General features: G+C 31.9%; 2 protein-coding genes across 5 annotated transcripts; one reads left to right on the top strand and one right to left on the bottom strand.

Moving 5' to 3' along the window:
* Positions 1 to 6003: 6003 nt before the first annotated feature.
* On the bottom strand, positions 6004 to 9607 carry LOC108332269 (pheophytinase, chloroplastic). The gene is made up of 7 exons (XM_017567438.2): positions 9394 to 9607; positions 9203 to 9313; positions 8979 to 9117; positions 7921 to 8091; positions 7212 to 7452; positions 6925 to 7016; positions 6004 to 6447 (listed from the first exon to the last, which is right to left on the bottom strand). Exons 1-7 carry the CDS (start codon positions 9467 to 9469, stop codon positions 6174 to 6176), a joined length of 1104 nt encoding a protein of 367 aa, XP_017422927.1. The 5' UTR covers positions 9470 to 9607; the 3' UTR covers positions 6004 to 6173.
* Positions 9608 to 11372: 1765 nt separating this feature from the next.
* LOC108344280 (tubby-like F-box protein 2) lies at positions 11373 to 20208 on the top strand. Of its 4 annotated transcripts, XM_017582749.2 has the most exons (6): positions 11383 to 11522; positions 15584 to 15686; positions 17992 to 18367; positions 18445 to 18532; positions 19022 to 19151; positions 19244 to 20208. In XM_017582749.2, the coding sequence occupies exons 3-6, from the start codon at positions 18014 to 18016 to the stop codon at positions 19914 to 19916; spliced, it is 1245 nt and encodes a 414-aa protein (XP_017438238.1). In that variant the 5' UTR covers positions 11383 to 11522; positions 15584 to 15686; positions 17992 to 18013; the 3' UTR covers positions 19917 to 20208. The 4 variants fall into 4 exon arrangements, with proteins under 4 accessions (XP_017438234.1, XP_017438238.1, XP_052732440.1 ...); XM_017582745.2 differs by lacking the exon at positions 15584 to 15686 and having other exon boundaries at positions 11373 to 11522; XM_052876480.1 differs by lacking the exons at positions 11383 to 11522; positions 15584 to 15686 and adding an exon at positions 15707 to 17380.
* Positions 20209 to 26682: the final 6474 nt, after the last annotated feature.

Genomic DNA, 26682 nt, shown 5'->3' with positions numbered 1-26682 from the left:
AATGGGTGTTTGATCCTTGCTAAGGTCAATAGATCATTTTTATTAACCAATTACAATTTTTAATACCAACGATGCTTATCACTCCTTATAATATAATTTATTGGGCTTATGTTCTTTCTTTGGGATAGTGTCTCACCATTGAGCATGGTCTTTTTGATATTAGTAATCCTTTCACAATTGTGTTATTATTTTGATGTAAAGTGTTTAAGTTGACAACATTTGTTTCTTTGAACAAACCTTTGAAGATGACTTGCTTGTATTATTTCCTTGATCTTATCTTGTATTGGAAAATATTCTTTTGTTGAATGCTCATATTTTTGATGATATTGACCTTGTTATGTGGTATCAATGTTTGAGGTGTCAACACCTTCCTTGATCTTAGTATGAGGTTAATGTTTAATGTCTTTTCTAATATGTGCACCTTATTAGCATTCAAGAAAGTGTAATGAACACAATTGGATGCTTTTGGTTCCTTAATTCAAACATTGTGTTGTCATCATGGACATTCCTTTGCATACAACCTCTTTTTAACAGGACAATCTTAGGTCATACCTCATCACAAAAGTCTTTAAGTTCTTCCAACTGCATAAATTTAGCCACCTTACGTCCCAATTCATGTAGGTTAAATATGGGCTTCATGCACTGACTATCAATAGAGATACTTAGTCTTAGAGTAGTGATCATGTGGTGTAAGACTACATCATGATTCATATTTCACATGTTGAGATTCACTTTGCCAAAATGAATGCAATAATTCTTTTTTATCTTACCTAATTTTGACCATAACAATTGCCATAAAATAGTATGGATGAATGGTCAAGAACCAATTATTGGACCTTGCTACTAAGGTGTCAAAACAATCTATGGATAAGTAGGTGGTTGGTTGAACCAACTCAATGTGACTCCTTTAAGGGGCATTGAGAAGATATGACAAAAAAAAATAACATCATTGATTTAGAGCGACCTAAGTAACATAAACATTTATGTGCTTATGTCATGCCAATTAATAGACAAGGCCTTTCATTTTAGTAGCAAGGCTAAATCTATGATTCTATCAATAAAGGCATGTTAGTGTGATCATTCAACGGTTAGTGAGATGTGGGGTGAAGTTTGGATCTATGATATGATTTTTTGAATGTTTTCAACTTTTGTTCCAAAGATGAACGAATGGAGCTCGAAAGAAGGCGATTGTGAATAATTAGTGTTTTTATGCTCTCCTTTTGTGGTCATCATGCGAGGTTTTAAAGGTTTTTTCCAACTTCCTTCTCATTTACACAACTTCTCTCAAAGCATTAATCTCTTCAACAATTCACTTCTTAAGTTTTGTTAGCTCTTTATAGAGTTCGACAAACAATTTCATCTCACTCATGTGATTCTCTTATGCTTACCGTATTCATTGTTACTTTATTATTTGTTATGTTTCTCATACCTACCATGAAATTTTTAAAATTCAACTGACCCTGTAGTAGATGTCAAATATTTTTATAGAGAATGAAATGATTTTATAAGAGTCATATATCTCTTTAACTTGATCTTTATACTTGTAGATTCCTGAAATATACCATAATGTGTCTTGTTCACACTTTCTTAATTTAAAAAAATAAACTAATTTTAAATTAATTTGATGCTTAAATCAACAAAATATATTAATAATGTAATAAGAGTTCAATAAATAAAGTGTGCATACCTCATAAATCTAAACATTTTTGTAACATTTTAACATTTTTTTACCGTATTAATTCAATCCCATAACTTTAATACTTAATTATTACCTTTTTAAATAATTAATTGTATAATGTTAATCATGCCGTAATGTTAGTTACGCTCCTTGGTAGGAAACAAAGTCGTTATATCTAACTAGCATTATTCTACACCTCTAGAATTTAATATAGTTTAGTTTATTTGATTCAATAACAGTGTTAAAAAATATTGTTAATATATATATATATATATCAAATACAAAATAATTTTAATTTAGCATGTTATTCTTCACTCACTCAAAATTTGTTTAAATAGATAGCAAAGTTCAAAATAGATAAAACTATTAAATAATAAATATAAATAAAATATCATGTGATAAACTATTTGCTATTATATGTATTGTTGATACACTATCTGTAACATCTCGTAATCTCATACTTGATAATTCATAATTGATATATTGTAGCGTTATATTTAAGATAACATCCCTTAATCTCACACTTGATAATTTATAGTTGATATATATGTATGTTTTAAACTCAGATTTCAACTATAAACTTATAAATATAACTCGAATTCTTCTAATTTATTCTTCTATCTCTTTCTTCATTGGCACTGAATCAGACGACATTCCTCCATCTGTTCCCGTATAACGAATTATACGATCATCGCACATACACAAATACAAACAAGTAGGGTGAGCTAACATGCAACCAATCATTTATAAAACATGCATAATTATTTTGATACACTCAACAAACCTCATATAATAATTATGTCAGACACCCTCATACCATCATACAACAATCGCATCATAGATACTCATCCATTACTTTGATACACTCAACAAACCTCATATAATAATTATGTCAGACACCCTCATACCATCATACAACAATCACATCATAGATACTCATATCATCATACAACAATCACATCATAGATACTCATCCCACAATACCACAATTACTAATAGATACTCATCCCACAATACTTAATAGACACTCGTTCCACAATACTCAATAGACACTCATTCCACAATACCCAATAGACACTCATTCCACAATACCCAATAGACACTCATTCCGATGATATGTTGATGAGCGGTCACGGGAGGTTATGCACTTGTGATGCCTTCTACTTCCTCTTACAAATACACTTCCAAAATACTCCATACCATCCACAAGGTTAGTCCTCAACACTATGTCCAAAACCGACACATAGACCAGGACCTCCTGCCCCCTCTCACCACATAATTTATCCTTCTCTACTTGAGACTGGATGATTATTAGAGTATCAGGATAACCTCCAACTACATGACCCTCAACATCAACATATACACAAATACCATATCATTACTGAATCTCTCTACGAGACTCATACCATACTCATATTCCTCAACTCACATTATACCCTTACAAAATCTCCCCATAATACTCATATCATGTTCAGATGCATAAATTCAAATCCAATATAATAAAATCCAATCATCGCAAAAATCATACAAAATGAATATATCACAATAAATTAACAATACTAAAATATCACCATAAATGGTCACCGGAGAAGAATCAAATGTTTGACGAATCAAACTCACCATAAACGCCAGTATATATGACTAGTCACAACTTACTGGATTTGACCAGGGCTGCTCTATGATCAGGGATGTACCAACTCCGATTTTTAAGATTCCTCTATCCTACCATCACAATTATAATTCATAATTCCATATCTACCACAATAACATGAATTCATCAGAAATTTTCATTCCAACAAGATATATTGCACAATAATTTAACAGTACATAATCTGTTCAACAAGATTTAAGTTAAAAACTCGTCGAGTAGACTTTCAGGAAGGAGAGGTGCGTCACAATGGACAACTTAAGTACCAAGTCTTTCCTTATCCAAAGTGTTCCTCAACTAGTTTTAACAAATTTCTTATTTACAGATTCAAAACAACAACATATAATATTAGCACAGAAATTCACTATAGATAGATATACAGTAAGCATATAAGGTTAGCTCTCGTACCTCTATTCCAGACTTAATCTTTTGCTCATAATTTGTTTCCCCGAAAACCCTCTAGAACCTCTACTCTTCTTGCAACTAAAAATTGCTTCCTAACTCTTTCTTCTCCATTTCTCAAGCTTCCTCCCCTCTCATGGCTATTTATAGTCCAAAAATTTTACTATTCACCAATAATGCCTTAAAATCTGAGTGCTTTATCCACTATCAATATTTTAATTTTTATTTTATTTATTTAGAAAAAGGTAGAAGAGAGTTTGAACCCATGTTCTTGAAATCACCAAAATTTTCTACCAATTAAGCTACCAAAATTTCTTATTTAGCTTTCCACATTTTATTTTTTTACATAAACTTATTATATCCATTCACAAAGAAATCTAGTAATAAAATTGTTACTATTAAGGTAAATATCTTTCATAGGTCTTACACCATCTTCTTAAATATACTTTGTAAAATACACCATTACTCATTAAAATATTAGTACAAATAAATTTGGTTTTTCTAAAAGACAAATTTAAACCAATTGTACCAAAATACAAATTTTAAAAAAATAATGTTTTTAAAAATAACTTTAGTTTCACATGTCTAAATAAAAAAAATATATATGAAGACAAATTTCAAACTATTTTTCAGTGATTAATATTTCTTTCTCTTATAACTGTGTTTGATTTTTTAGTTTTAGAAAAGAGTGATTTTTCTCTTAACTTTCATTGAAAATTGGAATTAATCCCTCTTCAAAACTTTGACTCTATTTAATACCTCAACTTTAGAAGTTTCTTAAACCAAATTTTGTTAAGTATTTCACGTTTCAAACATATTTCATAATAGCATTTTAGTTGTTTATACTTATTGACATATTTTTCTTCAGTATTAGTTGATAAACGCATTTAAAACCTCAAATAAATTTAATAAAATTTGATTAAAATGACTAAATTTACACAGTTATAAAGATGAGAGACTAAATTAGTTTAAAGTTATGAAGATAGACTAATTTCAATTTTCACTTAAAGTTAAAGAATAAAAACATATTTAACCTTTTTAAAAAATATATATTCAAATAAAGTCTCTTAATAATTATTAACGTATAGCAAATAATGAATATTTGCAGTTCAAATATCTAGATATTTGTACCCGTTTCATTAACAAGTATTTAATGAATTATTCGTAGATATATATTAAGAATATTTATTTACTATGAATCATAAATTTTATTACCATTAAGAATATTCATTTTGTATTAAATTTACAAACTACAAGTGTGGATATTTTGTTGATCTTTCTTCCTCTTCAAACTTTTAATTGACTATCTAATAATTGGAAATGGTGAATTATCCATAGTAGTTTTTGTTCAAATATTATTTTTACATGTCAGTAAATGAATTCCAAATTACAATTTGAAAATATACATTTTAGTTTGTCAAAATAATAATTTTTTCTCTTTTTCTCGTCATAATTTTAATAATGAATTTCTCTAACACCTAGATTGATTTCCCTATACTTAAATAAGTGAAAGAAATAAGCTTTACATTTTGAAGCCTATTCTCCACAAAGAAAAAAAAAATCCTAAAGTTCATTTGTCGGGTGTATCTATTCTCCACATAAAAAAAGAAAAAAAAAATAAATTCAAAAGTTCATTTGATGGTTATATGATGACCTCGACAATTATACTTTGAAGAAGGAACGGCCATGAACTAAGTGTTGCCACCTTCAAACCAACATCCTTCAAAAATAAGAACCATTTAAAAAGATTTGAATTGAGCTTAACCACAACCCCCCAAATGTACTTCAAATTGATGTGAAGAGTTGCTTTTTATAGAAACAAATTGAGGTATTAAAAAATAAACATTAATGAATGAAATATTTTAAAGTAATAAGTACCTTAAATATAATTTTATTAATCCTACAATTCATCTCAAATTATTTTAAATGTTATTTTACATTTTAAAAGTAATTAAATTATTTATGATTTTAAATATTTTTTATTTAAAATAATATGTAAAGTGAATTGTAAGATTAATAATAATTATATTTAAAATATTTTATTACTTAAAATAATATATGGGAAATTGTAGAATTAATAACATATAAAACATTTTGAAAAAAAATAATTAAATATTTAACTATTTTAAATAATAATGTACGAGATGAATTGTAGGAGAAATAATAATAATATTGAAAATATTTATTATTTTGGCTATTTTATTTACCACTGTTAGGTGATCGAAAACAAAACCAGTTAACTCATTTGCTAATGTCTGAAGGAGAAAAGTCAGAGTGCAAACATAACTAACTTGTAATGTATTCTTGCCATCATGTTCTGTATCCTGAGTATTCTTTACCCAGTTCTTTGTATACAAAGTATGCTGATAACTAGTATTAACCACTTGAAACTAAAAAGTGAATCAACAACTCGTATCTGATTGGTTTAATAAAATAAATACATGTTCAAACAGTTTGGAGAGTCACTTCAGGTGTGAGGGTTGTCAACCAATCCAATAAAGCCTTGTTCACAAGCTCTGGTATCTCATCATGTGGACAATGCCCTGCCTGCAAGTTTACAAGAGTCGTTTTTGGATAGAACTCTTTGATTCGATTAGCCTTTCCTGGACCAACCCACGGGTCAAGGTCGCCCCAGAGCAACAATAACGGGCAAGATAGTTCACTTAAGACAGCATTTAGAGTGTACTTGCTCTGATTCATCATGAACCGTGTCATTAACCTGCAGACAACATTGGGTGAAGTAGTGAAAACAAATAAACAGGAATAATTAGGAGAACATTGCTAAAGCCTGAGAAAGCGTCATTCTTACCTATATATACAACAGGAAAGCCAAAATAGAAATTTACATCACAGTATTAGGATCTGATTACAAGGTATAGAAATTCGGTCTCACATTGAAAGTATGGAATTCTGATGCGGGGTTTATAAAGTATTGTCATCTTGAGCTTTTTCTAACTACAATTGTTATTTTTTATGGTGCTTTTCTACCGGGTATTTCGATTGCAAATGTGCAGCACACATTTGCTCAAGCTAGTGAAATGGACTAGTGCAAAGCATGGGATTACATCCGAGGGGATTCTGAAGTCAATTTTATAAGGCCTTGGACTCTAACAATAATAGCTAGGCTTTACGGTGTAAACTTCGCAATGTCCTTTTCATCAAACACAAAAGCATTAACATGGACATCGTCATGTACCTGTAATAAACTTCTCCAGCATTTGGATCTTGAGCTGGCCTTGTTATAGATTCCACGAGATAGTCATCCACATTGGAAGAATTTATATACACCTGTGTTGAAAAACTATGCATTCAAACATATATATACAATGCGACTAGTAAGAAATAAATAGTAGAACGTTGTTGAAAGGGAATACGCAATCCCACCAAAGACAAAAGCCTCCAGGAATGATATTCTCACACTTAAAAAACCTACCATTTTAGTAACACAAATGTGCTTTATTAAGATGATAGCAAGAAACATACACTTTTTAGAACTGACACAATGCGAGCTGGTTGCTTTGCCTGCCAGAACAAAAATCCAAGAACTACACGCTGGAAAACTTCCTTCAAAGGCTTTAGGACAAACTTTTGTAGAGCTGTTTCTTCAGAAGTTTTACTTTCCCTTTTCTCATCACCAAATTGTCCAGCAGAATTTAGTAGAGCAACTCCATTTACAAGCTCAGGCAACCCAATTGCTGCAACCAAAGCAGTAAATCCTCCGAGGCTGAAAAATTATCATGATGGAGGGAAACAGCAAATTTATACTTTATATAGCACATATTGTTGCAATGTCAATTCTATAGATAAAACAAAATTTTACTCGAAATTTAGTATAAATAAGATTTTGGTCCTGTGGCTGTCAACTTGTCAATTAATTATTAGACAACTCAGGAGTAAGAAAAAGATAAGCATTGCATTGGAACAACCAAATTTGACAACATAATACTTGAGAATTAATTTGCTGAAGATAATTTTGAACATGTTTTCTAGTTAATGAAATCTCTGTTGATGAGGTAAACTAACATAATTACTAGTGTACGCATGTCTTGAGAGCCAATCAAACAGTGTCCAACAAGACGATTATGTTCGGGGGAAACCATGCATGGATAACATCATTAAAACTTGTGAAAGGAAGAAGGCTCTGGCATTTCAGACTATACCAAGATGTAAATTCAGCTAATATAGTTCTTACCTATTTCCAACTAAAACTGCTGGTTCTTTTACTATTTCCGTCACGAAGTCCACCACTTGATCCCTCCACACCATGGCATCATAATCGATAAGTGCTTTGTCACTCCACCCAAATCCAAGCAAGTCTATGGCATATACCCTATGTTTCTTAGCCAATTCTGGAATGTTGTACCTGGAGATATGAATAAAGATATATGATTATCTCCACATAAAAGTGATCTTATCGCACAGACAATTGAAGACACTAACAAAAGAAAAATTGGTGTAAAAATTACACACACCACAAAGACAGAACAGAACCACTCAAGCTTCTTAGCTTACAAGAAGGAGCAATAGTGATATCAGAATCTTGTTGCAGTATTTGTTAGCACATTATATGCTATGTATTGATAAAGTTACAGTAGAAACATATGATGAAAACACCTTGTAAAAATGGGCACACTCGGTTCGCATACTGTAAAAGGTTGGGTTCATTTTCTCCGTGTACTTTCACTCGGTCATTCCATGTAGATTCCGATCCCCGTCTGCAGCAATATGCTACAACACATACCCTTTACGACACAACCATCACGACTAATGTCTGGTAAACTACACGGATCAAAATATAAACGAAACCATAGTATATGGACCGCAACCTAAACCAAATACGAACAAGGACGCAAAACCTACAGGAATGAATGTTAGCAAACACATTATCTAACAAGCTTCTATTGACATACGCTTAATCCAACACGAACGACCCTGTAATTTCTAATGAACTTGAACCCATAATAGATAATATGCAATGTGTCAGGTAGAAACTATGATTTCCAGGAAATGCTAGTAGCACAATCTCTAATACTTATACAAACTTTCAAACATACGCTCTTATTCACTGAAATTTACAATTGAAAATCCAAACTACGCTGGGTCTTACTTCTTATTTCCCAATCCCTGCTAGTTTCCAAAAGAAAAAACACTTTCCAAAAAAAAAAAAACAGCAATCTGGACTCAGGTGAAATGCAAAACGAAGGTAAACTATTGGCGCCAAAAGATAAAAGGAGAAAAAAAGAAAAAAACCTCCAGTGGAACGCAGAGGCCCCAAAACCATGAATAAGAACAATGGGGGAACCTTCTCCTTGCACAACGTAGTGTATTTTATGACCCCTCCATGTCCAATAATTGTACCCTTCTGCTTTGTACGGCAATCTTTCAAAACCTGAACCCAGATTCCTTCTCCGTTAGCACAACATAAGCAACACTCAACACAAACTCGAATGTTAGTCAGCATTAAATGCACTAACCATTGGAAGACGGCAGAGCTTCCGCGGTGAGAGTGGAAGAGGAGACCGAAACGCCGGAGGCCACAATTCCCTTAACCGCAAAAGTCCTCCGGCTCATTTCGCACTTGCTTCCTTCAAACGACACCAAAAGTCAGCAACGAAATGTTGTGAAAGTCAGGGAAAAGAAACAGAGATAGAGATAGATGCGTTACCTTGAAAAAGAGGGAGAGTGGTTTTAGTGAGGTGTGATGGGACGGAAGGAGAGAGAGCACATATGGAAGAAGCCATTGAATTGAACTGAACTGAACTTTGAACTGGATTTTACTTGTTCGAGTTTTGTTTTGGAATTGGGAGTTTTGTGTGGTGAGTGATGTTTGAGCGTGGTGGCAGACTCCAAACCAGAAAACCGCTCTCACTCTCCATCATATTTTAGAAACACTATGGAGAATATGGATTATTTATGCCACAATTTATAAATACAACGTAATCATCATGTTATTTGTTTTTCCTTTGTTGAGCGTTCTTTATATTTATTATAAATTATTATAGCTAATAACAATAAAGAAGGAAAGTTAATATACAGGCAAACAAATTATTAAATACTACACTCAAGGTTGAAGATAACACATGTTTAATTACAGTGAACTAAAGAATGAGAACCAAACTATTGATTATAATAATATTATGTAATAAGATGAAATACTTACACTAAAAAATATATAATAAAAGTGTAATACTAATCCAAACAAAATCACATGTAAGTTTTGTTTGAGTTAGATATATTCTTAATAAAATATATTGAGTGTTTCATCCTACACCTCCAACATCCTGCACCTCTAAAATTTCTATTTTTAATTCAACTTTTTTTAAAATTTCATTTATCCTCTTTCTTATTAAAGACATTTTAATAACTATTTTTTTATTTTCTTCTCTTTCTTATTAAAGACACTCTACACCACCTTAAAATTAATTCTAATTTAATTTAAAATTTAAATATTATTTAATATAATTTTATATTTTAATAATTATTAAAATATGATTTATATTATAATAATAACTATATTAAAAAAATAAAAATAAAATAATTAAAATAAAAATAAAAATAAAATAATAATAATAATATAAAATTTGACTTAATATATTCAAAAATATTAAATTATATTAAAATATTAAAATAAATTAAACAATTATTAAATTAAAAATAAAAACAAAAATTTTTAAAAACTTCAGTTTTGTTTTTTATTTAAAATTTAATAAATATTTAATTTAATTAAAATTATAGCATTATTTATTATATTTTTATATTTTAATAATTATTAAAATATGATTTATATTTTTATTAAAAAATAAAACTAATAATAACTAAAATAAGAGTAAAAATAATAAAAATAAAAATTATATTAAAAATCACATTTAATATATTTAAATATATTAAATTATATTAAAATATTAAATTAAATTAAATAATTATTAAAATTTAAATAAAAAACAAAATTTCAGAAACGTTAGTCGGATATTGACGTCTGATAAATTTATAATCGGATATGGATATTCGATAAATAAATTTTTCTAAAATTTTGAGTGTGTGTTGAGTGCATATGAGTGTAAGTGTGAGTAGTCATAGCCGTTTTGGAATTAATCTGATGAATGTTGTAGCATAGAAATGTTGAGGGAGATCTTGTTAGATAGAAAAATTATTTCTGCCTTCTGTTTTGCTTTATGAAAATGCATCTACTATTCCAGTTTGCTTTTATTTGCATGTTTTCTGGGTGCTAAAGGGATATGAAGTGTTGATGTTAGGAAAGTGTATGCCCAACTTAGGGACCCAAACTTCTCGGATTCAACAACACGTAACCACGTACACAATTGCGTTTTGACACCTAACTACTAACTACTGCCACATCATCATCCCATTAACTCCGTTTGTTTATATTCAATGAAAGGAACTAACTTGACTCACAAATTTGAGGGACTAAATTAAGATTTCCGAACTAAATTGGGTATTAAATCATTATTATATGTTATTTATTGTAAATTTTAGTTATATAAATATTTACTTTGTTACTTTGTATAGCAGAGGAGCTTATCATTATTCTCTCGTAATGATCAGAAAGATGGACACGTGTAGGAAGGCACAATTTATGAACAGTGGAGATTCCTGCACTAGATTTCATTCAATAAATAAATAATGCTCACTTTTTCTACTAAAAATAATTTTAAAAAAATGGTGGAAAGATAATGTGCATCCGTTTCAAACCACACGATTTTGCGACCTTATTTTGGACCCCCGGTGGCGGTAGCGGTGGCCGGCGATTGATAGTGGCGTTGGAGTATAACATGGGTACTACTCCTTTCTTCTTTTACTTTCTCTACAACATCAGAGAACACTGTTCTTTCCTTCTTCATATCGGTTAATCGTGTTTCTCTGTTTTTACTGTTTCTGGATCCGTATTCTAGAAGCTTCCTTCTTTTCTCTCACACTTTTGCTTGCGACCTTCTGATTTCTCTCTACGATTGATATGAATTTTCATGCTTTTCTTCCTGGATCGATGCTCTCTCTTCGTTTTTATTATCGTTGTTGGTATAAAAATAGATTCTCGTCTATTAAGTTGATTTCAACGACAGAACGTGTTTACATTTTGTAAGGATTGCAGATTTGATGAGTTTTATTTTTGACATCCTAGTGCAACTTTTTTTTTTGTTTTGTTCGTATTACCTTGTCAGTAGTAAAAGCACAAATCGTTATGATATTATTATATTATTTTGATTATGACCCAATATTAGTTAATTTTGGGGATGACTTGTTTCTAGTTGTTGTCTTGAAGTTGCAAGCATTGAATATAGAGCCATGTCTACATGCGATGTATGTATGTTATGTAGGAGTGAGATGATTATTTATTTAGGTAAACTACTTAGTCCTTATTTGTATAACCTTTTTATAAATACTTGTATGAATAAGGGAATATGAACTTAAAAATGCATTTAGTTTCTCTTCAAGTTAAAATTAACTAATGTACCTTAGGTTTTGGAGAAAGTTAAATGCATAAGTTGATTTTAGCTTATAAAAAAAGTTCAATTTGTTTTACCTTTTCTTCTTTCTTTTTTCATGCTTATGAAGAAGTTTATCTGAACAGGACCTTTATTTAGTACTTATTGATACTGTAAGATTGACTGTAGTAAATTAAAATAAAAAACTTATCTTGACTTTGATAAGTTTCTCTGGCAAACTCTGTGAAGTTAAAATTTACTTACACCAAAGCATATGTATGTACAAATTGTCGTTGTTTCTTTATCAGTTTTTGGCATTTTAATTCTTGTTAGTAACAACTATATTCGAATTTTTAGTATGTGCAGGTGTGTCATTGTTTCAATTGTTTTTTTTTTTCAGCCCAGTCAACAATTGTATCTTTTGTCTCTAGTATTTGTTCTATCTTTCGGAGATTTTATCTGTATGACCAAACTTTCGTCTTTACCATGTTTTAGTATCATCATCTGTACTTGGTGTTTGAGTCTACTCACTGTCTATTTTGTTCTCTAGCTGTTTCATGACTGATTTCTGTTAAGATCAGTTTATGTTGTTAAGCCTTGTATACAGTCATATATCCTTGTTGCATAACAGTTTATGAGAGTATGTTTGTGAGATTACATATTTGAAGCTTTTTGTAACTCATAGAGAGAGTATTTTGTAACGCTTTTAGAGAAATTGAGTATTCTGAGAGAATTCTACGTAACACTGAGAGAGAACTTGTTCTCGTTGATAGTGTGGGTTTTGTGTGGATGTAGATTGGTGTTGGTTAACACTCTTATTGAACCATGTTATATCATGTGTGTGCTTTGTTTCTTTGTTCTTTTCTTGTTTCTTGAAGTTCTTGATTAGTGAGCTTTACCATTTTATTGAATTGTTTCACATCAAATTTGTGGGGTGAGAGTGGAATGAAAAACCTCTATGGGTATTGCAAAATATGATGTTGAGAAGTTCACCGGGAATAATGATTTCAAATTGTGGTCGTTGAAGGTAGTAGCACTTATTGTTGAATAGGGTTTATGAGAAACGCTTGATGGTGAATCTAAGAATAATGCAACTATGATTGAGAGAGACAAGAAAACATTGTTAGAGAATGTTCAGGTGCAATTGTTTTGAGTCTTGGTGACAAAGTGTGTAGACTGGTGTGAAAGGGATTTGGACTAAACTTGAAGATTTGACTAAACTTGAAGATTTGTATATGGCGAAATCTTTGGTTAATCATTTGTGTCTAAAACAAGCTTTGTGTTCATTCAAGATGAATAGTGAACATCCCATTGATAAATAGTTGGATGAATAAATACAATTCACTTTGTTTCTTAGCAATTAAAATTGTCTTCTTCATGGCAAGGTTCTGCACAACACAATAAGAAGAGAAAAAAGTTAGCGAACAATTAAAATCTTTTGTATAGGTATAAGGCTATTTTCTGGGACATATAAAAATCCTATAATGCAATAGATGATTCTAAATGAGTACTCTATCACCATTAGCAACTATAAAACATCCTTTAATGCAATAGATGATTCTAAATTAGTACTGCTTATACTTTTGGATCTACGTATGGGTACTCTATCACCATTTGCAACTATAACGAGTTGTTCTTTGGTCATTTTGACGTATGAATTGAAGAGCTTAGGAAAATGAGTCATGTAATTGCTTTTGAATCAAACATCCAAACACCTTGAGATAAACGATGAATAATATTGAATGTACTCTCACCTTTTTTATCTTTCATTAGTACGGTATATGATCCAGAGGACATAGTCATTGATTCAATTATTGTTTCCAAATGATGAAGTTTCTCTTTAAAATCTTTCATATTGGATATTGAAAAACACAAAAACAAAGAGATAATAAAAAGTTCAACATTTATTGCTTTGATTCATAATAAAAGAAGATTTTATTAACAACAAAACCACATCAGAGTCAAATGAGACGTCACCCCTTGGTGCTCAAGAGGTCCCAACAACCCTGTATGTCGTGGCACCGGGTGGGGCACACCTTTTTGGCCAACCACTAACCTCAATGATGATGGTGAACAACGATGGTTAATAAGGTAACAGAAACAAGAGCTTTGATACAAACTTGAACTAAGGTAAGAAAATAAAGAATTATTTTATTGATATCAATCGCACCAATAACATTCTTATCATCTATATTTGTAATCACCAAAATCTTTGAAAAAGGTAATACAAATATGTGTAATAAATAGAAAGATTATGAAGATATTTTTCCCTAATTACTATGCAAATATTAAAAATATTTTTTATCCTAATAATATATTATTTACAACATAGAGGTGATGCAAAGTTTGTGATTGTCATGAAGGGTGTGAGGAAAAGTGACTTGTATTCCTTGGAGGGTACTATAGTTACTGGTTCTGTGCTTGTTTTTGTTTAGAAATAATTGCTGAGAATTGAGTTATGACACAAAAGGTTAGTTCATATGGTGAAAGAGGTTTGGTTGAATTACAAAAACAGGCGTTATTTGCTGATAAAACACTTGACAAATTGAAGTTTTGTCATTACCACGTTTGTGGTAAAGCCTATAAGGTCAAATTCAATACAACACAACAAAGAACAAAAGAGACTTTGGATTATGTTCGTGATGATCTCTTAGTACCATCAAGAACTCTGTCACAGTCTTGGACAAGGTATTTCCTTTAGAGTAATGGTTGCTCAAAGAAATTATGAATCTATTTTTAGAAGACCAAGGATAAAGGTTTTGAGAATTTCAAGATATGGGTGCATCTAATGGAGAATGAGGCAGGGAGAAGTGTAAAGAGATTTAGAACAAATAATAATAGTCTTGAGTTATGTTTAGAGTTATTCAATAACTTCTGTAAATAGAATGGTATAACATGACAGAACTATGGTTGGAACTGCTCAACAAAATGCCCTAATAGACAGATTGGATAGGACCATTTTAAAGAGTGAGATGTATGTTGCATAGTGCAGAGTTCCAAATATCTTTTGGGTTGAAGCAATTTCCATTGTTGCCTATTTGATCAATAGATGTCCATCAGCTACTCTGGAGAGAAAGACTACTGTGAAATCTGGTTAGGTCATTCTTCTAACCTTAAAAATTTGAGAATCTTTGGTTATGTTGCTTATGCTCATATTAGGCAATATAAGCTGATAATAGGAACTAGTAAATGCATGTTTTTAGGATATCATGAAGGGGTGAGGGCATACAACTCATGGTGTCTTGAACTGAGATTCAAGAGGTGTATTATCAACTATCATGTTATTTTCAATGAGATTGTGATGGCTTATAAATCAAAGGTTTTTGAGTTTGTTGAGAGTCGAGATGCCAAGATAAAGAAATCTAACTTTGATTGAGGTAGTGCCAAGAGTTTTCTCTGATTTTCTTTTGACAGACCATGATGAGTTTGGAGAAGATCTTACTAAAGAGCACCGAGTTGATGATGGTTAAAGTGTAGCACAAGGAAGGACCGGGAGAGTCATCAAACCACCAGAAAGGTATGAATATGTAAATTTAATTGTATTTCTCGTGTGGTAGCCAGTGAGGTATTTTGTAAGATGAACCCAATTGTTTTAAATTTGCTTTAGCAAGCTAGGAGAAGAAAGAATGATTGAACAACATGAATGAAGAGATGAAGACACAACATGATAATCGTACGTGTAGGTTGATAAGGAGACTTGTTGGTGCAAAGATTGATCAGTGTAAATGGATTTTAAAAAAATGATGAAATTCTAGGAATTGACCAGGGAAGGTTTAAAGGAAGATTGATTGCTAGAGGTTTTACTCAAAGGAAGGGGATTCATTATAATGATGTGTTCTCCCTCGTAGTAAAGCATAGATCAGAGCAAATACTCCTATTTTCTGAGTTTGATCTTGAATTGGAGCAAAAGGGAGTCAAGACTGCCTTCTTGTATGGAAATCTTTAGGAAACCATTTTTATGAAGCAACCATAAGGGTTTGAGGTGAATGGTAAAGAGGAACAAACAGTTTGATCAGTTTATGACTCAAATGGTTTCATGTGAAACAAGCTTGATAAGTGTGTTTATTTCAAACTCTTACCTGACAATCACTCACTGTAATATTGTTGCTCTATGTTGATGATATTTTTATATATCAAGCAATAGTAAGTCTGAAGTTGGGAAGGTGAAGACTGAGTTGAATAGTGTATGAGAAGAACTTGGAAACAATAAAGAAGGTCTTTGGGATTGAGATCATGGGAGAAGAAAAGAAGCTGTTATACCTGGCTTGGAGATCCACCTTAAGAAAGTCTTTGATAAGTTCGGAATGACAAACTTGAAAACTGTTTCTTCACCTTTAGCTTAGCATTTGAAGCTAAGTTGTAAACAATATCCTAAGACAGATGAAGAGTGCGGTTATATAGATACAATTTCATATGCAATCATTGTTGGTCTATGGTGTATGCAATGATTGCACTTGACTTGATACTACTTGTGTCATGAGTATTATGAGCAAATTTATGTCAAATCTTGGGTAGGAAAACTGACAGACTCTTAAGTACATCATGTTACGAGGCACTTAAAGGGGGTCTCATGGTAGAGTTCAGTTTATGGTGGAGCTAGAGTTTCTGTTAGAACAATTGCTTTGGTACAATTTTTAGATTCAAACTATGTTGGATGTCTAGATACTAGGATATCTCTCGCAGGTTATGTTTTCATTAATTATGGCTATTAGTTGGAAGCGAAGTTTATAGAAAGTGTGGTTTTGTCTATCACTGAAGTTGAGAATATGGCCATATCAAAAGTTGTGAAGGAAGCATGTGGCTCAAGGGTTTTGTTGAAGAGCTGAGAATGCACTATCAAATTGTCATAGTGCATTGTGATAACATTTATTAAAGAACCGAGTTTGTCATGAGAGAACCAAACATACTGGCACTAAGTTGCATTTTGTAAAGAGAGGAGATTGCCAAAGAATTTGTGAAGGTGAAGAATATTTCAACAAATCATAGTCCCTTTGATATGATTACAAAAATGCTTCCAAACTTTTAAGTTCTACCATTGTTTGGGTTTGATTGGGAATTAAGTGTTGTTCTGGGCTTGTACCTGTTCCCCGCCGAGTTTTAGAGAAGTTTGTTCATGAACCAAGGTGGAGATTTATTGTTTTTTTGGCCCGGTCAACTAGATGTATCGACTATCTCTAGCATTGTGATATCACCTGTCTATTCTATCAACTGGTGAGTTTATCTTTAGGACCAAAGCTTAAGTCTATATTGTGTTTCAGTATCATCATCTATACTTGGTGTTTGAGTTGCTCAGTGTCTGTTTGTTCTCCAGCTGTTATGAAACTGATTTCATTTATAAATCAGTTAGTATGTTATGTTGTTAAGGCTTGTATGTAGTCTTATATCCTTGCGATGGTTACATAGCAGTGCATGCAAGTGTGTTTGTGAGATTACATACCTGATATTTTCTGTAACTCATTGGGAAGTCCCTTTAACTTATGAGACATAACTTGTTCTTGTTGATAGTTTGATTTTTTTGAGGATGTAGAATGGAGTTTGTTAACACTTTAATTGAACCATTTATAACTTGTGTGTGCTCTATTTCCTGGTTCTTTTCTTTTTCCTAGAAATTCTTGGTTTGTTCATTATTACGATCTGGGCTTTCTTGATTTGTGAGCATTCCCATAGAACTGGCGTGTTTCACATCAGTTTCTTTATCAGTCTTTGGCTTTCCAATTCTTCTTGGTATGAGAACACTTCAGTTGAATATATTAAAGCATGTTAGAATGGAATGTAGAAGCATTTTAATTTTGTTTGGATTGTTGTGGTTTTGTACTGTGAAGAGGATTGGTAAGCCGTGAGAACATGTTGTTGAGAAGCATAGTCCGTGAACTCAAGGAGATGAGAGATGGAATAGGAAGCACATCTAAGCGGGGTGCAGAAAGCAAGCTACGGCTCAGTCGAACAACGTCACATATTGCTCCAGATGTTCTTGCAACTACATTTGAATTTATTCAACAGGGACAATGGGCAAATCTTCCACAAGAATTACTTTTTGACATAATCCAAAGGGTTGAAGAGAGTGAAACATCTTGGCCTGACCGAGCTGTTGTTGTCTTCTGTGCTTCTGTATGTAAATCTTGGAGGTCGATTACAAAAGAGATTGTCAAGACTCCGGAACAATGTGGAAGGATCACATTTCCTATTTCATTGAAGCAGGTAATAAATTCTTCACCCCTTTTCTGCCGTACTCTTTTACGTTTCTTATGTTTTTCTCCTTTTGTGTGTATGGATAGCCTGGTCCGCGTGATTCTCCAATACAGTGCTTTATAAGGAGGAACAAAGAAAGTTCTACATATCTGTTGTACTTTGGTCTGGTACCATGTAAGTTATTTCATTGCTGAAACCTTCCATCCCTTTTTTAAAATGAAGGGATATGATATTTCTCAACTTTAAATTTCTCTTTAAAAGATTGGCATTAGTGACTATGAATGTTAAACTTCATGGATTTTTTATAAATATTTTATTGTCATTTACTTTGTCGGTGTCAGCATCATTTTGTCTTTATATTTCGCGGTCTTTATATTTCCTTTGTGAAATTAGCAACTTGGCATCAACATAATTGTTAACATTAATATAGTGTGTGGCAGAATGCACGTTGCTTGGACATAAAATCTTATCTACATATATAACTTAAATGGTGGTTGAGTAAGATAGAAATGAACTTTAAACCTCTTTATGCATTCAAAGCCAAAATTTTGCTTTGTTTTCCTCCTTTCATGATCTATTTGTTGATCCATCTCACTGAAGTTTGATAGAGAACGAGGTTTTGATATTCTATTTGAGAAGCTTGTTTTGGCTTTAATTGTACAGCAGAGAATGACAATAACAAGTTATTATTAGCGGCCAAAAGGATAAGAAGGGCAACAGGCACTGATTTTGTCATATCCTTGGCCACAGATGATTTTTCCCGAGCCAGCAATAAATATGTTGGTAAACTGAGGCAAGCTTTTGGTCGATAGAAGCCTTACTTACCTTTTCAATTTTCTCCTTGCCTCTTGTCATCTTTAATATTTGATGTTGTACTTTTGGCAGGTCTAATTTTTTGGGTACCAAGTTCACCATACATGACAGTCAACCTCCCCATGATGCTGCAATTCAACCCAATTGTCAATCTAGTAGGAGATTTCATTCTAAGCAGGTCTCACCAAGAGTTCCAGCTTGTAGCTACCTTGTTAGCACAGTTTCCTACGAGCTGAACGTCCTTTGCACTAGAGGGCCAAGAAGAATGCATTGTGTCATGAACTCTATACCCGTCTCAGCAATTCAGGAAGGGGGCAATGCCCCAACTCCAACTTCTTTCCCTCAAATATTTGATGAATCTTTTTCTCCATCACCAGCACCGAAAGAAAAAGTACCAGTCCCTGATTTAAACTCTGCAAGCTTATCAGAGCCACTAATATCGAGCCAAGTTTCAACTGAGCAATTAGAACTGAAAAACAAGGCTCCACGATGGCATGAGCAGCTACAGTGCTGGTGCCTAAACTTCAAGGGTCGTGTGTCTGTGGCTTCTGTTAAGAACTTTCAGCTTGTAGCTGCTGTTGATCCATCTCATAACATTTCTGCTGAGGAGCAAGACAAGGTAATCCTGCAGTTTGGAAAGATTGGAAAAGACATATTCACCATGGATTACCGTTATCCGCTCTCTACCTTCCAAGCCTTTGCCATATGCTTGAGTAGCTTTGACACAAAACCTGCCTGTGAATGAGATTCATGACCTCAACTTGAGCATCATCTGCTGAGTTGTTGATTGTCAATCATGGTGACATGCAGCTGAAAATTTAGCTGTTCAGCCATTGGTAACCTTCCCTTGAATCGGTTGTTGATTCTGGAATTTGTTCTATTTGTTATCTCCTGGTCGCCTTAAATGAAATTGTATGAAGTTTAATGATTTGTGTAATATATGTTCGGGGTATTCCTCCCTTACAAATGTTTTTGATTTGTTTAAAGAGTTTAATGGCAATGCCTTATTAATATAAAAAACATACACCATCAATCAAGTTGCACGAGAATGAATTTTGAGGTAGTTATTATAAAATATCAATAAATTTGTCCTGTAGTGATTTAAGATTAGATAACCATGTAAATCTTTTTTTTTGAGTGTACTACTTTTTGCTTGTGTAAATACTGAATTTTCAGTTAACATTCTTTGCAGATGTTTATAACGTTGAACAACTCTTTTAGCAAGAGATGAATATCATTACTCATTAACGCTCTTAGAGGTGAATTGCTTGTACTTCATATCTTTGTTTAGCGAGAACTAGCTAAACATGTTTCTCTCCGTGCTCTTGTTTAGGTGAATAACAATTAAACCATTGGTAGACTTCATTTCTATTTGTGTTCAACTTGGCATTGTGGTTCAGATTCATGGTACAAAATACGGGTTTGGGTCAACTTGTTACCACACTAGTGCTGTATTAGTTTGGTGTTAGATTGTTCACAAATAATTGCAAAGAAGGATTTGAGGGTGAAGATAAAATATTCGCATATCTAAGAGCGAGAGAATGAGAGGTATTGTGGGATAGAGTGATTTTTGAATCTTGATTAAATCAATTGATTTGAGGATGATAAGTTTGAAAATATATTTTTACCCTTTATCTTTTCTTCATGTTTATAGTATTGGTGTTGGAGTATTGCTTTTAGCAAGACAGAGATTCCGGATTAACTCAATTTGTGCGAGCTATCTCATCCATGGGGACGTCAACATTATGTATTTCGAAATGCAAAGCTCCTAGGATGGATGTTATAGACTCAGTTTGAAAAACTTACTACAAAGCTAAACGACTTCAACGATGTGATAAGATCAAGTAACTCTCATTTTGAGAAAATATCATCTATAATAGAGCGACAAGTGGTTGCCACTGATAAGCACAATGATATTATTAGTAAGCAAGTGAGGATGATGCGTCGTAACGCAACATTCCAATACACTGAGAGTGACGTATGGAAAATGTTAGCGACATAAATATACAAGAAGATAATCAATGATATTATTTTTTGTGTACAAATCTCGTCTACACCAAAAGATTAATAGACATGTCCACCCATCATCAATGAAATAAGTTACTTAACATGATGATGGGTAGTAGTTGAGTCCATGAATGTAATGAATACTTATGTTTGTTTTATTTTGTCATGAAACATTATGATTATGTACAATGTTATTTTGAACTATATTATTTATGTTTGCATTTTAAATGTAGCAAGTGAGTGTTTACTTATTATTGTTTCTTTTCTTATATCATTGTTATTCTCATTTCATTGTTTTTGAAGTTAATCTTTAATGTTGTCATCATCATCATAAAAAATTCGTAAAAGTCAAAAGGGAAAACATTTGGCCACTAACACAAACCTTCTTACACCTAAGAAGCCATTAGTCGAAGATGTTTTAGATCGACGACGGTTTTTTAGCAACTATCATTAGATAAAGCACTATGGAAATGAATTTTATATAAGAAGAATTATGACACTAAAAATTTATGAATTATGATTCCTTTGTTACATTCGGTTTTTATATCCATCATCACCTAGTATTTCAAGGGCTCGTTGACTTTGTAGCGTTAGACTGTTCATTATATACAAATTTGGTAAAAATGTTCTATTCAAATTTAAGGATCTCTGCAAATGGAAACCTACTAAGTGAGGTTAATAGGAAAAAATATTAAAATAAAACTAAATGATTGGTTTAATATTGCCCATCTTAAGCATCAAGGTAAAAAAATGTTTTTTTGCAGATTTACCAGAAGATCTACCCTTCGATCATGACATGACATTGGCTTCTATGGTGAGACCGAACATGCAAGGTCAATGTGTGAAGACTGTTGTTGTCTTAACATAAATGAGAAACTTCTTCACTATGTTGTGGTGCATATATTGATTCAAAGTGGTGGTAATTTTACAAAATGGCTGCAAAAGATATTTTTATGATATAGGTGCTGAAAAATAACATTCATTAGTTGGCCTCATCATATCATGTAACATATGCTTAAATGCAATACTAGTGACACGCCTATTCCATATGGTATATTGATCATACAAATTATGCAATATAATGGAGTGGATATTTCAACCGACGCAAGCACAATTATTGGGTTGAGACAATATTTTTCTACAAATTCTTTGAAGAAGTTCAATATTGTTAATGTCAAGGTATATGACAACACGATCGTTCAATTAATGATGATGAAGGACAACTACAAAAACAAAGTCTCGGGCTTGATGAATCCGTTGTAGGAACGCACCAATTTGGTGGTCAAATTCTGAATTGTTAAGTCAAATGTGGGAAAGGGTGCAAGACTTGCAAATCAGAATGCAAAGAATAAAAGATATATAAGGATTTATCCAACTTGACTCTAGATATAAACCAATAGATGATAGAAGTGAATTTCAGTGTCAATTTAATTTTCTAAAAATTAAAGGATTAATAAGGCTCTACTCGTATAATTGTATCCTGATCTTCTTTGCTTCATTATATTCTAACAACTTTAATTATATTTTATTAAATATTACTTCGTAACTCTTTTTTATTGTCACTTCAACTTACTACTCTACAAATAAGATGAGCATTAAAGGAAGCAAATTTTCAAAGAAGACAAATATCTGCCATTGTTGATCGACAACTTGTAGTTATTAAACGTCAAAATGTCTTCTTACTAAGAGAAACAACCTAATTGATGGTACTCCTTCATCATAATATATCAGAGAACAAATTTCTCACTTATTAACAACAATAAGCATTCAAAATAACAACTTATTGAAACAATGCTTCAATTTTCTCTTTTCACACTCATCCCATACAAGATGTATAATGGAGATGACAACACAATAAAGTTGAAACTCATATAAATGAAATACATTTATTTTGATTTATCATAAATCATATTGTAACTTATCATCGACCTATCTTATACATATTTTAAGTTGACTTTATTAATTTTGTGATCATAAATATTTAATATAAATGAACCAACCAATAATCATTCATAGTCTTCCATAATTAGAATAATATTAATAAAAAAAATGGTATTCAAAATTACTAAAAAATAAAAATACCTTGTGTGACTAAATTATATAGTAAAAAAAATTATTATCAAAGCATATAATTTTTAGTGTGTTACCGAAATATATTGTATTATTTATTATATATATATATATATATATATTTTAATTTTAGTATTTCAATTAATTTTTGTTTTTTATCTTTTAACTTTTTTTTACTTTATCATATCAGTCAAATCACTCACAAACTTTCACAAATTTTACTTTCAAATTTATTTATTATCACCTCCAAATCCCTTAAGAAGACAACACATATTTTAGTCTCAAATTTATTCACTCACTCTTTCTAAAGTCCATCGTCAAAAAGTGAACACACCCTACATGTAAGTAAACCCAAAAGGATCCATGATTCACATGCCATGATGATTATATTAACCTTTCTATGATTTATTAACTTAAAGAAAAAAAATTAAATATTGAAAATAAATAGGTTTAATTTTATGGTCGAAAAATGTTTTTTATCCATCCAAATACTAGCCTACATCTAGTCTTTTTTTACTATCTTTAAATGTCCTATCAATAAAATAAATTACGGTTCCTTCTCATTTACCACAAGTACATAATCACTTATAAAATATGTTTAGGGTGTAAGGTCAAAGATCTCCACAACACTCCTTCACACTTTACTTCAAAAAAGTTTAGGTAGCTCTGAACGTTCTTAATCAAAATCCTTCTCTGTTCTCGCTCCAAACCGTCCAGTGTACCTGTCAAAGGCACTCCGATGCTCAAGTCAGTGATTAATTCGATCAGGTGCCACAGTAAAATCTTAAATTCACAATAAATGCAATCACCTACCTTCTTACCTTTGACCTCTATTCATAGGTTTCCAAGTGGGCTTGTGATTAGTGAAATCCTAATCACGGCCCAATTACGGTCCATTACCCATTAAATATTTCTTACCAGTAACCTTGTTTAGAAGTGATGTTTAGAGGTAATTGTTGTTGGAGGTCGTCCGTTTGGTCTCTCATTCTTTCATGATCGTGTGGTTGGTTAATAACATTTATTTATCTTGATTGTTTGACACGTGGGGTGTTGAACTCAGCTTATTCAGTCAGTCGCTCCTCCTTAGTGGTATTCAGTCGGTTCCTCTAAGTGATTGTATGATCATACCGTCAAAATTTTTATTTTTCCTTGAGATATATAATGTAATTATTTCTTTTATAAGTCATTTCTAGTTTTTCCAACTATCTTGTAATTGTCACTTCTAAATACGATAAAAAAGTTGTTTAATTCTAAATACAAGTTGTCTAAGATACAAAACATTCAAAAGAGTGCATATACAAAAATATAACTAGTTATTGAAAAATTAAATAGCATTTTCTTTATTTATCATTTGATAAATGTTCTATGATCTAGTATTTAAGAACATGAAATACAGTTGCATGCAAAACAAATTATCATTTCACTAAGAATTATTAATTGATGTAGCAAGTAACGGGGATTAAATAAACTAAGTCAACAATCGAAAAGTGATATTTAGATTATTATGTTCTTAATTAGAAAAAATCATACTCCAACTATCAAGTATAACTTTTAACATGATAATAAACGTTTGGTTGGAACATTAGTATCATAGTACACCCTTAATTACTTTGAAATCATTAGATATGGCTTTAAAGATTAGTATTTTAAATGTTAATATTTTACTATACATGATTTTTTTATTCAGAGGTGAGGTAAAATTTTGAAATGTTTTCAGTTTATTGTAAAATGTTAATAATTAAAATTTGAATAATAATGATATTAAATATTTATAATTAAGATTTTAAGAGTATTTATAGGTTTTGAACTTGATGACTCAAACCGAGTCAATCAATTATTCATCACATTGTTTTTGAACGACCTAGAATTCCCCCACACTTTTAGTTTTGCACGTCTCTAGTCTTTTCTCCATATTTTATTTTTCTCTACTTTTTCCTTACGCTCGAGGACATATTATTGACTAGGCTGCCCAAAATGACCAATCTTCAATATTTTCTTTTTGTTATTATTTCTTATTTTCTCCAATTTTAGTTTAAACATCGAACTTAAAATGTCTTTATTAGGCTACTGACAACCTTTTTTTCTTCTTTCCTCCTTTTAAGCGTGTTTACTTAGTTCAACATAAATCCTTCAATTTACTAAATATTCACTAAAAAGTTTTCGCAAGTCTTTCAAGTCCAATATAAATTATAGAATATTGCATTGGAATCTTACGCATTTGGCCATAAAGATCATTGTTTGACAAGTCTTAGCTATTTTAGTTTGATCCCTTATACCTCATCAAAGTGGTCCATTTGGTAGAAAAAAAGCTAAAGAGAAGAAAAAGATTGTCCTATTTTATGATTTAAAACACACGTCTCAGTTAACTAGCAATACTTCAAGTAACCTGCAAAGAAAGTCATCTGAAGTTATAAACCCCACAACTACAAGTCAACCTTCAATTTTATTATTTGGGCCTAAACACATTTCTCTTTCACTGTCTCATGCATCAAAATAATTAGTTTTTAAATCAATCATAAATCAAACGGAGACAACATCTCAAGGCAAAATAATCCAAACAGAAAAGGTCAAGATAGAAGAGACAAGCACATCGGTATGAGATACTGATTTAGTAAAAGTTATTAGAATCCTGGAAAGAATAACACAGAAGTATTCTGTAGATTATATCCTAATAACTTAAGTTTTTTCAACATGACTTAATCTAAGATGCCGAGAGACACATCTCAGAAACAGTGGGAACTTAACGGTGATGGTGCAAGCTAGTTGAACCAATCAACTTCCTGGAAGTATTCTACACAATGAGACAAGAATCAAAGTCAAAAGACAATTTACAGTGTGGTGTGCAATAGGAGAAATAGATACTTGAATATCATTGGGTAAAGTAATGAAAATAGGAGAAATAGATTTGCGAGAAACAAAACTTTGCAAATTGAAAGTAACGTGGTCAGTGACACATGTATCTAGAAGCCACTGAGAAGCATTTTTACCCTGGTTCAATTTATACCATTCTTGTAAGTCAACAACGCAAAAAATGTCTCCTTGATGAAAACGGTGAGAAAGGTCTTGCCATATGTCAAAGGCGATGTCTATCCAGATAATGGATTTGAGAATCGATTCATGCACCAATCGTTGAAGCCATGAGAGAACCATCGTATTGCAGCGGTCCCAAGGCTCACGAAGAGGATTGTTCGACAAGGGTTCTTGCAAAGTGTCGTTGTTGAATCTCAAATTGTTCTTGGACTTTTAGGGAAAGCTTCATTCTCGAGTCAATTCTTGCCATCTAACAGAGGAGAAACAAGAACAAAGGTTGGATTTTCATTTGAATGGAGGAAGAAAGCATTGGAAGGATTTATGTGAAAATCGGTATGGGTTTCGGAAGCCATATCATCTAGAGAAAGAATCAAGAATGAGGAAGAGGAAGCGGAACATCATAC

This window comes from Vigna angularis, chromosome 1 (assembly GCF_016808095.1).
Source record: "Vigna angularis cultivar LongXiaoDou No.4 chromosome 1, ASM1680809v1, whole genome shotgun sequence".
In the NCBI taxonomy this organism is placed as follows: domain Eukaryota; kingdom Viridiplantae; phylum Streptophyta; class Magnoliopsida; order Fabales; family Fabaceae; genus Vigna; species Vigna angularis.
Note: the sequence above shows the minus strand (reverse complement) of the source record. Positions and strands in the feature narration are given on the sequence as shown.

Coding starts and splice junctions, on each gene's coding strand:
- LOC108332269 (XM_017567438.2), bottom strand. CDS start 9,469: ATGGCTTCTTCCATATGTGCTCTCTCTCCTTCCGTCCCATCACACCTC. Junction 9,118..9,202: donor AGCTCTGCCGTCTTCCAATG/GTTAGTGCATTT, acceptor ATCTGGGTTCAG/GTTTTGAAAGATTGCCGTAC. Junction 7,017..7,211: donor TTGTGTCAGTTCTAAAAAGT/GTATGTTTCTTG, acceptor TTTTCAACACAG/GTGTATATAAATTCTTCCAA.
- LOC108344280 (XM_017582745.2), top strand. CDS start 18,014: ATGTTGTTGAGAAGCATAGTCCGTGAACTCAAGGAGATGAGAGATGGA. Junction 18,533..19,021: donor GTACTTTGGTCTGGTACCAT/GTAAGTTATTTC, acceptor TTAATTGTACAG/CAGAGAATGACAATAACAAG. Junction 19,152..19,243: donor AAATATGTTGGTAAACTGAG/GCAAGCTTTTGG, acceptor TACTTTTGGCAG/GTCTAATTTTTTGGGTACCA.